Source organism: Danio aesculapii, chromosome 1 (genome assembly GCF_903798145.1).
Source record: "Danio aesculapii chromosome 1, fDanAes4.1, whole genome shotgun sequence".
Taxonomy (NCBI): domain Eukaryota; kingdom Metazoa; phylum Chordata; class Actinopteri; order Cypriniformes; family Danionidae; genus Danio; species Danio aesculapii.
In genome coordinates, this window is record NC_079435.1 from 43,171,267 (window position 1) to 43,186,394 (window position 15,128).

The 15,128-nt window shown below is 33.7% G+C and overlaps 1 protein-coding gene across 4 annotated transcripts in view; it reads left to right on the forward strand.

The window, feature by feature from the left end:
- sorbs2a (sorbin and SH3 domain containing 2a) overlaps positions 1–15,128 on the forward strand; it is a 105,445-nt gene that overhangs the window by 57,955 nt on the left and 32,362 nt on the right. For all 4 annotated transcript variants that reach the window (XM_056460800.1, XM_056460807.1, XM_056460814.1 and 1 more), the window contains 5 exons: positions 4,651–4,826; positions 7,438–7,504; positions 7,625–7,675; positions 9,772–9,976; positions 10,045–10,159. In XM_056460800.1, coding sequence (XP_056316775.1) covers positions 4,651–4,826; positions 7,438–7,504; positions 7,625–7,675; positions 9,772–9,976; positions 10,045–10,159 — 614 coding nt within the window. The remainder of the gene's footprint in view (positions 1–4,650; positions 4,827–7,437; positions 7,505–7,624; positions 7,676–9,771; positions 9,977–10,044; positions 10,160–15,128) is intronic.

Consider the following 15,128-nt stretch of genomic DNA (forward strand, 5'->3'; position numbering starts at 1 on the left):
CTCGTTTCTGGAGACTGCGAATTATGTGGCTAGCGGTAAGTATGGCTGCATTTCATTTTTTAAATGAATGCTACGGGGCGGTATGGTGCTGTTTCTTTTCGCGCTTACCAGCTGACCGCTTACCTCCGCGTGGATGACTCCCGATGTAACCAGTTTGTCCCTTTAGCTCGCCATGTCGGCAGACTTGAGATGCAGAGAGGAGTTGACCACAATGACAGGGGTCGAGTCCGGTGAAGAACGGAAGGCGGGTAGGACAAAAGCAGAATCCAAAAAATAAAATAAACAAGTAAATAACAGGGTGAGAATGTGGTAAAATCTGAAAATGTGGTAAAAATCATACGAGAGCTTTTCTTTTTTTTTGGATTGCTTTTAAAAATTGTTGGTTGGCTTTAGGGAAGTGGGAATGCAGGTCAATCAATAAAATTGGTTGGGTTTAGGGAAGGAGGAGGGTGGGTCAGTCGATCGGTCAGTCAGTCAAACAGAGTCAACAGCGGCCTCTGGTGGGTTAATGCGAGAACAGCAGGCGCAAATGGCACGAGAGAAATTTGAGATATGAAAAAGCATACACAGCGGCCTCTCGTAGAACAAAAACTGCAAAAAACGTACCTCCTGGGACGTATTTTACAGTCTCCAGAAACGTATATTGAGGTATGTTTTCAGAATGAGTCTGGGTTGTAAAATGTTACACTATATCACTATTAAAAATGTTAATAAAAGTCACTTTTTTCACTTTTAAGGGTTAAAAGTTGTTGGAAGAAACATCAAAGTCCCATAAAACAATTCAAAAGCATAAATAAATTGGGAAAATATAAAATAAAAACATGGATTACAAAATACAGAAAACAGGTAACGTGTGGATATTTTTTACTGTGTCGCCAAAAATGGCCCGTCTTAACAAAATCTCTAAAATAAGGCAGCTAAATTAAATTTCAATCCTTAGACCTGTTTTGCATGTAGAAACAACCTGTACAACACAATTCTGTAAATATCTAGGTTTTACCTCATCAATGTGTTTAACGTTTAATCAGTGGGCACATTTTTAATTCATTTTTAATGCTTTTTTTTAAGACATTAATCATAAAAGTTAAAGCAGCAGATTTGTATTGTCTGTGTGTATGCTTAGTTGTTCTTCAGGTGTTCTTCGCACACCTTCTGTTGTACTAAATTAGTGCAGCCTATATGAAAATGTGAAAATAGAAAAGTGATTCAATTTTTTTTTTCTAATGTTGATGTTCATTTTAAATAAGTAGTTACAAGCAGCAAATGTCATTTTTGAGTGTACTTTTGGTGTGTTTACACTTGGCAGGTTAGTTTTGATAAAAAAAAAAAAGCAAGACACTTCTATACAGCTTAAAGTGACCTTTAAAGGTTTAACTAGGTTAATTATGTTAAATAGGAAGGTTAGGGTAATTAGGCAAGTTATTGTATAACGATGGTTTGTTCTGTAGACTATCGAAAAAATATAGCTTAAAGGGGCTTATGATTTTGACCCTAAAATGGTTTTTAAAAAACTGCTTTTATTCTAGCCGAAATAAAACATATAAGAATTTTTCCAGAAGACAAAATATTATCTGACATACTGTGAAAATTTCCTTGCTCTGTTAAACATCATTTGTAAAATAGTTAAAAAAGAAAAAAAGTTAAATGGGGGCTAATACTTCTGACTTATATATATATATATTAATACAACAATACAAGTTTAAACATTTTTGCCATTAAAGTCCTAGTGTTCACCAGACCATGACTGCTGAAAAAAATATTATCAGCCCATTTTCAAATCAACTCTCATAAGCAGTTCCACTAAAAAACAGGCAGAAGACATGTACATTAATCAAAAACAGGCCATGATGCCAAAAGACACAACCATGAATCCAAAAACCTGTCTCCTTGCAGCAGATCTTTCTTTGTATGTGTGACAGAGGGATTCCGGGGGAACTTTTGACTCCTTTTTTACACATAAATATAAGGCTCATTTTTTATTCTTAATCAGATGTAACCTCATACAACAAGTGCGTTTAACCCAGCATATTTTGGATGTTCTGTTTAAAAATATATAAAATACATGAAAGCATTTTTGCATGTGTCTGTCTTTAGGTACAGTCTTTAAAATGCTAGAGCATGAGTTCTGAATGAACCAGGTCTAAATGTATCATTTTCTTCAAGTGTGAACACATTTAAATGTGCAGTTCATTACAGAGTTCATTCTGTTTCATGGTACTGTCTTAAATTCTGGACTGCTTCAACCCAAATTTAGGTGAAATATTGACAAACCCAACATTTTATTAAACATTTTATTAAAAAAAAAAAGACAAATAAAACCCAGTGGTTAGGTTGAATATTATATAATAAAGTATTTCATAATTAAAAATCAAAATATGTACGCACTTAATGAATGTAAAAAGTAATAGTCACCTGATTTCATTATATTGTATTGTATTATATTGTATTATATTATATTATATTATATTATATTATATTATATTATATTATATTATATTATATTATATTATATTATATTATATTATATTATATTATATTATATTATATTATATTATATTATATTATATTACATTATATTATATTATTCATTTTCAACTTAGTCCTTCATTTATCAGGTGTCATCACAGCGGAATCCAAACTAACACATCTACATTGCAGCTATGTCTGTACAATGTTGCTTTGTTACAACGTAGAAATGTAAGACGTAAGAGGGCTGTAGCAGCATTGTTGTATAACATTCAGCTACCATGAGATGATGTTCTTACTACATGTATTATTGTTTTTTTTTTTGTTTTTTTTTTGGTAGTTTATCAATACTGCCTAGAATACAGGATAAGCAGTAATACTGTTTCCAATATTGCTAAATATTAAATATTGTTTATTCATTTTTCCTTTTTTTAATTTAATAACTGCATATGTAAACTTTTAAGTGCAAGAAATGCCATACAAATGTATATAATCAAACTTTTTATTGTATGTTTCACAACATTTAACACATACAGTACACATCTAATTATTAGCTAACAGTATAAAATAATGTTTAGATTACATTGCATAAATAACTATATGTAATTAATCTAAAAGGGCAGGCTAAATTAAACTGTCGATTGATAAAGTAAAGTAAACAAACAAGAAAAAATAAAGCAAATTAAAATGCAGACACTTGGCATCGAATCTGTGGACTGGAGAATACAGCAGACTGGGGAGCACAGCCGAAGACCAGGCGTATTGTTGATATGGAGAAAGCAGTCAGAGAATAAACAAATTCAACAGAGAATTCAGTTTCAGAGATGGATCCACAGCAGCCACAAGTCAAAATAGGCAGTGAACAAGAGAGGACAGATTAGAGCTTGACACAACAGGACTACACAAAGGACCACTGATGTCTTATTTAGCAAGAAGAAATAAAGCAATCCTCATGTCTCCTCAGTCATTGTTGAATGAGATGCCGAACGGTCTGTTGAAATTTAAACAGATTCATTGAGGAGGAGTAAATGTATAGTGGTCGGCCATGCTGCCAAATCACAACCTAAAGCAAAGCCATTTATAATGACAACATTATGACAAAATTGTGACAACCTTCAGCAACGATGTAAATCCTCAGCCTTTTTACAAGGTTGGTACCATGTTGTAGGAAGGTCAACATGTTGAGGCAATGTGGGTTTGTTGGGATGAAATGCCAACTATTCCGACTGAGTTATTACCTATATCTCTAAACAGAGACTTTCCTAAAATGGCTTTTTGTCCTTCTGCTGATTCACTCTCATTTTTGATGCTCTAAAACAAAGATTTGTAACACACAGTTCTTGTTAGTGAACATCAGGCAATTATTGGCAATTAACGGTGCAGTTTGGTCCTCAGGATATGAATCACTTGCATCCATTAGACCAGACCAGAGCAATCAATACCTGAACAGAGGGGGAAACTGAGGAGAGGCAAAGCTCTGACACTTTAGTGCAGATTTGCTTAGGAAGGCACATTCATACAGTTGTTGTAGTAGTTCAGTTTAAAGAAAGATGCTGACAAATAGTTTGCTGTAGCATTTCCTCACATCACTGCCTTTTTACAACCGCAAACCTGTATAAATATGGGGATATAAATGTAGCTGTCTCATTTATGCCACATCATACTAATGTCATATACTTCATGGTGCTTAGTCAGGGTTGGAGATTGTGCCATGTCAGTTTTCCTGCTCACTTAGATTAAATTTGACTGTCAAGTTCCCGTTGTGTCACTATTTACAGTATTTTGTAATTTAAGATAAGTTGCTGGCAAAACAAAGTAGATGTCTTTATTCGAAGACATTCTTTGCTTTCGTAGTGTGAAACGCTTATGAACAGCCAGTTAATTGCCTTTACGATGCATTTTAGTATCTGACTAAAGTCTAGACAGTAATAAATTCTGCATAGTGTGATGGCAGCAGTCAACTGAAGAGCCAATAGCAGCGCAGCAGTCGATGATGATGTGTTTGTGAGAGAGAGACATTCAGTTTAAAAGGTTCATTCTAGGTTGTCAAACTGCAGGATCTCAGTGGGGTCATATGCGATACAGTTTGATACTTTTTAAAGGACAGAACAACATTGCACAGCAGTTTACTCAACAGTTTTTTTTTATCTGTCTCTAAACTATCCCTCTCTCTCTCTTTGACAGAGGGTTCAGAGACACTGAAAAGAGAGACTGTTGTCTCTGGTCAGACAGTGGTCAGTAGCTCCGTGCCCATCGCTCGCTTCTCAGAGGAAGAGAAGAAGGTCTCCGTCATTAAAGCTCCCCATTACGAAGGCATTGGGCCAGTGGATGAGTCTGGCATTCCCATCGCCATCCGTACGGTGAGTATTATACTGGCATGTATGAGGGAAATAACATAAATGACTAATTTAATTCACTTTAAAAATGATTCATGGAGTATGCTTTAAAAGAAAATACAATTTCAGTTATTAATATTTATTCCAGTGTGCTATTTGTGAAATTCATTGTCAATATTTGTGTGAAAATGGTCACATTTTAAAATCCTACAACAATTTTTGGTAACATTTGTATTTATGATGTCCTTGTTACACATTTTTTATCTACTTACTATAGTAATTAAAAATAAATATGCATAATTACATGCAACTAACCCTAAACCTAACCGGCAATCTAACCCTAACCATATAGCTAGTATATGTAATGAATTACTATTACCCAGCAGTTAAATGAATTGTTAAACTGTAACAAGGACATCTAAAATAATGTAATAATTAAGTCAACTTAACTGTTTTATATAGGCTACTGCATTCTCAACAAATAGTTGATCATTCCTGATGATAATTTATCATGCTACTTGAGTAAATTTTTGCTCTTCTAATGACTTTTCAACATATATATTGGCTGATTTTGTCTTTTGATTGATATAAGTAGTTAGTCTGTCCATACTGAACTACTGCAGCATGGAATATATCATTTGTATTATTAGCTGTTCGTTATAAATCAATTAATTCTGGGTTTCTGTTTCAATTTATTTAATTTAGTGTAGGGATAAACTGAGTCTGAGGTTATTCTAGGAACTCACAAGTGGACTTGCTTGTATATTTTCAACAATACAGGTTTATTCTTACATCTTCATACTAAATCAGGAACTGCTTTAAACACATTGACTTTGTAGCTCATAATAAATGAGGTCCATCAAATAGCAAATCTTCTATAGCATCATCGTTGATAGAACTATTGTAGTGATTATTTACAGTATAATCTTGCCAATTTGCTTTGTTTTTGCACTAGTTTATATAAAGAAAGACTGTATGTGAGTCAGAGTTTGTTTCCTTTCAATGATCCAGTCTCAAGTATATGAATAATGTGATTTGTGAAGTAAAAATTGATATTTTTTAGTGCTCACATAAAAGGTAGCCTGACATTCTGTGTACTTATGTCTTTCATACCAACATTTGTGACCCTGGACCAAAAAATCACATGGGTCAAAATGTTTGAAACTGACATTTGGCAGAGATACAACTATTTAAAAATCTGGAATATGATTTTTCAAACAAATGACTAATTAAAAATTAAGTATTGATATATTTAAAGTATGACCTTTTCAGTCTCAGTATCTTCTTATCACAAAATAATTCTAAACAAATGCAGTCCCTGCTGAGCCACTGTGTATCTCAGTGAAACATGTTTGGTGATGAATGAATCAGCACTTCTGAATGGATCAAGTGATTCAGTGACCTATTTAATGATTAATAAAGAATGATTCAGCTTTTTTTAACTAATCAGATTAATTTTAAATGCTCATTTCAATTTTTGATATACATTTTGTTGTTAAAATAAATGACAAAAAATAAGAATGTGACATGAAGTGCACACATTTAAGGTTTGAAAAATTGCTATTTGCATTCCTTGAACATAACAATTTTCATTTTTTTACTGCTAATAAATGCCGCATTTGGTTGTTTCAAAGCACTGGATCAATAAGATAATTTTTTAACACCCCTCAAAAACCTGAAACCACATAGCACCCTATTTGTATAACCTATATATTATGACGGAAACTTATTGATCTACAATACTGAAGTGAGCTCGCTTTGTGATTGTTTAGAACTTCCGATTCAGTTGCCTATGGGAGAAATGACTAGAAATAATAAACGGCAGAAAACCGCTGAACTATTTGCTCTACAAACAAATGTGTGCATGACTATACAGTCAAAGCAGAATAATACAATAAGAAAATATCAGTTTGCAACATCAAGCAGCATAACAAGCTGTTTTTAACGTCTAAAAATGAATTAAAGTTAATAAAAACGGACGTCTCGAGCCAAAAAGATTAATCCGTGAAGAATAAGGTCAATAGAACATTCAAAACAAGACTATATGAGATAAACTTGTATGAGCTATTTTTAAATCACTGAAATATAGAGTGGATGGTGCTGCAAAGCACATCACTGCAGAAAAAGAAACTAAAAATGACTTGATATAATGTTCTGATGTCTGTTTCCACAAAAATATGATTTTTATTACTTGTTGCCTTGCTTTATCTAGCTAGGATCTGGTATAGCAAACCAAAAACAAAGCCAAACACTTGTTGTTGTCATCCCATCTGTTGATTGTCATTGGTCAATTTAAAACAACAGATCAGCTGTCTGTCATCTGTTTTGAGGGCATTTTCCTTGATTAGCGTTTGAGCTGTTTTGACATTTGATCCTCTTATTGTGGCTACAGGAATGCTTTTCAGCAGGTCAGACTGTCTGTGAATGTGTGTTTGTGAGCAGAAGAGAACATTCCTGCCTCTTTCCTGGCAGGTTTCTGTGATACTCCTATTCTCTCTTTCTCTCTCTCTCTCTGTGCTCTGGTGATGTTGTTGGTTGTCAGGTAATGACAAATGCTGTTAGCTTTTTCTGCACTTAACCATCAAACTGATAGGATAGCTTGACTCTGTGTGTGTGTGTTTGTGCTTTTGTTTAGACTGTGGACAGGCCCAAGGACTGGTACAAGACCATGTTTAAACAGATCCACATGGTTCATAAGCCAGGTGTGTATACTGGTTACACTGAATGCATCTTGCAGTATTAAATCCAGCTATTAATTACATATTCTTTTGTCAGTGTTATGAGTTTTTCAATTTGCTTCTATCCAATGCTGTTTTTACCAGATGATGACTATGCAGACACATATAATGCAACATACGCAGTCATAAACAATGGTAAGCTGTTTCAAATAAAATAAATCCGATTTTAACTTTCTGATTGCTTAAAACAAGGAAGGATGTTGTTCAATAGTTTTGAAATTGTGGTTTGATGTAAACAAATTGTCATTAAAGATAAGTAAAACAAAGGTTATGTTATTTGGGAAATTAAAAAGTAGTTATAATATAGATTTAAAAATTGATAATGAAGTTATAGAAAGAGTTCATGCAATTAAGTTTCTTGGTGTTGTATTCGATCATAACATTAGTTGGAAACTGCAAATGTTGTGTTAAAATTGGCAAAAAACGTATCAATAGTGTGTAAAGCAAGATTTATCTTGGACAATAAATCAATATATGTGTTATACAACACACTTATGTTGTCATATATGAGTTATTGTGCTCAAATTTGGGGGGAATACATATAAATCTAATTTACAATCCTTATGCACAATGCAGAAAAAAGTAATTGGAATGATAGAAAATGTGGGTTATTTGGAGCATATGAATTCTTTATTTTTTTAATTGAAGATACTTAATTTTAATGATTTTGTTCAATTTAAAACAGCACAATTCATGTTTAAAGTTAGAAATAAATTACTTCCTAAATGCATACAAAAGTTTTTTGAAGAAAGACAAGGGCAATATAATCTGAAAGAGGAACAAAATCTTAGGAGGTTGAAAACAAGAACAACTTTTTAAAAACTGTGTATGTCTATATGGTGTAAAATTATGGAACAGTCTGGAACAGGTTCCCAAACAATGACAGGATATTAATCAATCAAAATCAAACAGTTGTATAAATGTATATTATTAAAGGAATATAATGATTAATAAAGGTGATTGTAAAAATATGGAAAATATATAAAAAGGTAAAAATATGTTATTAAAGAAATATGTTGATGAATTGACGTGATTAAAAAAAGAACAATATGGTTTAAGATAATGGCTGTTTGCAATACTATGTACTTTTGTGGGGTCTATGTTATGATTAGTCAATGTACAAATGGTGAATTAACCATGTCAAAGATGCCAAAAGGATGAAGTATGTATCATGTAAAGCTTATGTATGTTCTAAGGTAAAAAGAAGAGATAAGTAAAAGAAGAAATAATTTGAAGTAATAGACAAATGATGTGTGTGGTAATGGGGTGGGGAAAATATTAAGCTTGCGCTTCATCCTGCTCCATTTTGACCATGATGAAATGCTTTTTGTTTAAAGAATTGCTTTGCGTATGATTTTTCTTTTTCTTTTTGTTGTTTAAAATGAATAAATCAAATCAAGTTTTAGGGCAACTTTGATGAAAGTTGATGATCCATTTCAAATGTTGACTATTATATATACGAAAGGTTGTGTATGTTTATTGCATGGAAATGTACAGTGGAACTATTTAGAAATCATAATTTCCTAATATTGCAAAATTTGCAGATAAATATTTACATGCCACATAAATAATAAACATGAAAAATGTGTTTTGTTTTTTACAGTTGACATCTAAAAAGTGTCCAAATATATGATGTTGTTTGTCTTGATTTTTAACAATATATCTATTATTTGATAATATTATAAATGCATGTGTATTTCTAACACTATTATAACACTGTTATTACAAATTTGAGGCGAGTATTATTTTTTTTCTTTAATTAAACTATTGCTTTCTATTATCAAAGGATTTAATATATGTATTGAAATACATTTAAAATGGCAGTTACAAATGGCATAAAATATATTGTGCAGCACAGTTGTTGATATTAATAAGAAATATTTCCTGAGCACCACATCCGTATATTGTTATGATTTCTGCAGGATCGGTGACACAAAAAATTACGTTTTGAATCACAGAGATATGTATGTGTATATATTTAAATAGTAAAATTAGCCTGAATTATAACAAATCACAATAGTGCTGCTTTTGATCAAATAAATGTTGAATATTTGAGCTAAACAAACTTTTTTAAAAAGATATTATACTAATTTTAGAGTTTTGTATAGTTGAGTACCCCTATTTCTATTTGTTTGTTTGTTTTTTCTGCGATGCCTAAACACATATAGCCATTAACTACATTAGTTTCATTAATCTGCGATATTGATTTATTATTTGTGTCTATTTCTTAGACAATTATCCTCCAGTTCATGCTCACCCACCTCCTCGAACGCACACGTACCGGCCGCTCTCTAGAAATACCTCAGACATCCCCGACAATGCTGCCCAGCGAGAGCTCTCGCCGTCACCCGTGCCCCCGCCACCCCCTCCGATGCCCTCTCTCCTCCAGCTCCGCTCGCGGGACATGGACAGAGAAAAAGAGTTCTCCCATGACCCGTAAGACAGCCCAAATCATACCCTACAGGCTACCCTCGGATTGGTTCTTATATTGGTCTCTTCAACAGAAACGAATGGGGTCCTCCAGAACGTAAAGTGGACACGCGTAAATATCGGGCAGAACCACGAAGCATCTTTGAGTATGAGCCTGGTAAATCCTCCATTCTCGAACAAGAAAGGCCTGTGAGTGATCTCTTTTCATTAAATTATTTAATTAAGTGATTGTCATTTGCTAATATAATTGTATAATCCTTACTGTGCTTTAGTTCTAGAGACAGTTCAGCTGTTGTGTTTTCCTTAATTTTAGGGAGCTTTTTCACTCTGTTTATTCAAAAATTCAGACATACAGGGTCAGTCTCCAACAAGGATTATAGGCCTTGTCCTGGATTAAGTTGCTCAGTCAGCAGACTTGCTTTTGGAAATCGTTTTTTAGCTCTGTGTTTAGCCAAATTTGCGCCCTAGAAACTGTTGAAAGTTTCAAAGAAGTAGTTCACCCAGAAATGAACATTCAGCCTATATTTACTTGCCTTCATATAATTTCAAACCTGTATGCCTTTTTTTCCTCTGAAACCCAAAAATGCTTATTCATGATGGGTATAGACAGATCTTTCCATGTTTTTGCCCCCGTTTTGAATTCATGGAGCGTTGTTTGTTTGTTATATCTGCATTTTTACCACAATTTCTACCATTTTTTTAGATTCATTTGTATTTTTGGCTCTTTTTTTAACTTTGTTGTGAGAGGACAGTACCTTTACAGGAAGCAATGTTGAAGAGAGAGATGTGGCATGAGATTGGGAAAGATCCAGAACTAGTCTAGTCAGGAGTAGAACTTTTAAAGTCCTGATTCACAGACAGGGTGCAAAATATTCAATGACGATTGAGGGAGGGGTCAAGTTTTTCAGTTATGTTTGGTAATATGCCTCAGTGAACCTAATTCATATATTTAATTACATTACATCTAATTTATTAATCATCCTTGTTGTTATGTTTTCAGTGTTTTAAGGGATATTGAGTGGTTCTCAATGACATTTGTGATATTAAATAAACGGTGACAGGTTTTCTTTCCTGCAGCTATTAATGGATGACCGTGAAAGACTGCATATATATATATTTTTTTTACTGATTAACTTTAATGTGTAAGCCAGTGTATTATAAAATGCAAACTATGCATCTAGTTTTACAGACACCTACAAATGTCTTTAAAAAAAAAACAGCTCTAGTGCTCTAGATTTGCTCTAGAAAAATTCACAATGGTATGAACCATTAGGGGTGGTCATATATAAATTGAAGACATGTATTATTTTAATTATTAATATTATTTAAGATACAGATCAGAGCAAACTATTTCTTAATCATTAAAGGGCAGACCCCCACATACATCATGTTTTGATGGCCTTCATGGGGGGATCAATTGTTAATTAGGGGAGTCAGACCCCCCAAACCCCCCTGTAATTCACACTCTGTTCACAGATAATTGAGACTATATATTGTTTTTTTTTAGCTAAACAGCCTCCATTACCTTGCATAATATAGAAATTAGCAAACTACATATTTTTCTCAACATGTTTTCTTATGCTTTGTTGCGGGAAGAAAGGCTTGGATTAAGTTGTTAAATTGATCATTTGTAACATTTTAGAATGTTCAGTGTATTCCTTTAACTTTGTGTGCTTTTCAGATCAATTTTGTTCTTCCTCTCATTAAAAATTATAATACCCTTCATACATTTTAGGTCAATAGCATTTTATTTTTAAGGATTATGCTAGGCTGGAGTAGACTGGAGGCTGGAAATCAGTTTTCCCACTCCGTAAAAATAGTTGGGTTAAAAATGCCCCTACGTATAACCCATATAATAATGAATTATATAATTTAAGTCAATGCATTGGGTTATTTTGAATTTTTTATTTATTTATTTATTTTTTTCCTTCTGGTATTGCTATTGCTACTATTACTAGTACTACTATTAATTTTAACATTATGACTGTGTAAATAAATAATAAAATTTTTAATTCTGTCCAGCTGTCCAGCAGTGTCCACAGTGTACAATACGTTTTAACCACATCCACACTTCTATACAAGAATAATTCTATTTTAAAAAGAAATGGGTTTTCTGTTTACTCATGTACTTTTAATGCAGCTAGAAGGGCACCCACTGCATATGCTAGAGTAATTGGTGGTTCATTCTGCTGTGGCAACTCCTGATAAATCAGTAACTAAGCCAAATGATTATTAGTAAGTGTATTTTTTTGTTTAACATGACTTCTTTTTGAAACAGTTTCTTACCTTATCCCAATTATTTAAACAGCAGCATAATTACCTTATCCTGTCTTATAAAAACTTTCATTTTCATTTTGAAGCCATTTAAGTTCAGCTCAATGAAATTGTCACATGCTTAACTTAATGTCCAAACAGTAGAAACTGATGATTGGATGTGTGTTAAGACAGGCTTTAACCTCTGTTTCATGGATCATTTGACCATATAATGGACCCTCAGCCATAAGTTTGCTTATCATGAGCAATGTGGTGCTGTAGTAAGCTTTCTTTCCTTTGTATATTAGTTCATGTAGTAGGTAAAATATTGGTAAATGTTTGCACTTAAAGCAATCAGTTGGAGCTATAGTGCTGCGGTTTACCTGAAACATTAAGCTGTGGTATTCATGCTAACAATGCAGCTTTGAATTTTGCCAGCAATACATTATGTCCCAATCCCATTCTTACACTAATAATGTCAAGATTGTGTTTGTCTAATAAAACGGCACAAACAAAATGGTTCAATAGAGGTTTTTCCTCAGTGTTTCATTTCTCTTTTGAGAGCAGCTGAACTTTCGTTTTGCAATGCAGATGTAAAAAGCTGGAAGGGTGTCAGACAAAAAGCGGTGGAGTCATAGCCAGCGGCTCGGTTCACAGGGAACAATAGGATAGAAATGTCAGGAGGCTGAATCACACCACTGCCCTCAGCACAACAGTGGATGTGGCGGTGGGAGATGTCCCATGTGGCAAAATGAGTGGGCAGCTTTCACAGCATGTACAGTCATAGCTCAGGGAAGAGAAAAAGAGGGTTTAGAAGAGGGTTTAGAGCAGGGGTGGGCAAACTCGGTCCTGGAGGGCCGGTGTCCTGCACAGTTTAGCTCCAACTCTAATCAAACACACCTGCCTATAGATTTCTAGTGATCTTGAAGACACTGATTAGCATGTTCAGGTGTGTTTGATTAGTGTTGGAGCTAAACTGTGCAGGACACTGGCCCTCCAGGACCGAGTTTGCCCACCCCTGGTTTAGAGAGAGAGAAACAGGAGGAAGAAGCTCGATGTCTCCCCCTGCTGGGGAAAACTGAAAGGCACAACTCTTGTAATGAAAAAAAAAAGAAAATTCTATCAGTTGGAACTCAGAAGCAATATGTTCTGTCTCATGCTGAAGGCTAAACCGTTTTGTTTCCCATTGACTTCCATTGTATAGACATATACAGGAGTTAGTAGACCTACAATTTCAAGATGACTGATTAGATTTGTTTAGAACAGAAGTAAAAGAGCAGTCTAGTTTTGAAGCACATATTCTGAAGCGCAGCATAAAAATATATGATATATCAGAACACTGATCAAAATTTGAGAACGACTTCAGATTCCTTATCCTTAGCTATTAGCATTAATGAGATAGTTTGCCCAAAACTGAGAATTTTGTCATTTACTCACCATTCACTTGCTCCAAACCTTGACTTTCTTTATTCTGTTGAACACAGAAGACATTTTCAAGAAAGCTGGAAACATGTAAACATTCACTTCCAGAGTATTAGTTTTTTCTACTAAGGAAGTCGATTGTCACAGGTTTCCAGCCTCCTCAAAGTATCTTGTTTTGTGTTTAACAGAAGAAAATTAAAAAGGTTTGGAACCACACTAAAAATTTTTTTAAAGATGATTCCTTGGATTTACTAAATGTTTTTACGTTAAGTTGTTGTAAACAATTTATTTGGGCTAAATTTAAACAAACAAATTAAGTTGAACATTGCTCAATTTAATTTGTTTGTTTAAATTCAACACAAATAAATTGTTTGCAACAGTTTTGCATGCAACACTTTTTTCAGTGCACTTGAGGGTGAGTACTTTCATTTTGGGGTGAACTATCCCTTTAATCTGGCACCTGATGGAAAACTTCTTTACTATCTCACAACTCCTATTTCAATTGCAATCTAACTTACCAGTTTTCACTGGCTTTGCAAGATGGTGATCCATTCTTAAATAAATCAAACTGTTCAACAACAGGTAAGATGAAGGCCAAAGAGACAAGCCTTTTAGCCATAGCAAAAGATGATAGTCTTTGAAAATCCTTGGTTTTTACAATAGGCCTATTACAACTTTACAGTTTCACTAACTCATTTAAGTCCCCCAAACGACAAATGCACAAGAGGATGAGATAATGCAGAGAATCTTAATACTCGGTTGGTCAGCAGAAAGAATCAAAAGTCAGACTACCTTTTAATAAGGAGCATATGTGGATTGAGAACTGTTTTAACGTTCACTTTAGTTATAAAAGTTTCATTTATTTAGTTTAATGAGAAATTATACCTAAAGCTGATACTTAAGGTTTGATGTTACTTAAAGCTGAAATTATTGAAATAATATTTTTCTCATTTGGATCCTAATGTAAATACAGTTGTAGTCAATGGGAGGCAAAGCAATTTAGTTACCTACATTATGCCCTGTTAATTATTATAAATGAATGTGTTTAGTGTGTGAGAGAGATGAGCCACAACATCAACCTCTGTTCTTTACCCATATATTCTTGCCATATTTTGATCCTCCTTTAGTCAACACAAGCTCATTGGAAATATGTGCCTCAGCCATACTTCAACAAACGTTTGACTGTGGCTTCTAGGTCAAATGAATACTAAGGGGCAGTATGATTCCAAATTATTTTTGTTACTTTTCACACTAATGATATTTACAGACATATTATCAATGAATAAAGGATTATTTTTATGCAGTTCTTTGCATAACACAACATAAATGCTACAAAACACCTGAATGATGTTCATAATTTGTAATAGAACACATTTTGCCTCACCTTTCTGTCTAAATATGGACACATTCTCTGCTGCAGTCAGCTTGCTCGGTAGCTCACTTTGTACTAGTGATACAGAACATTCAAGATTGAGTCCATTAC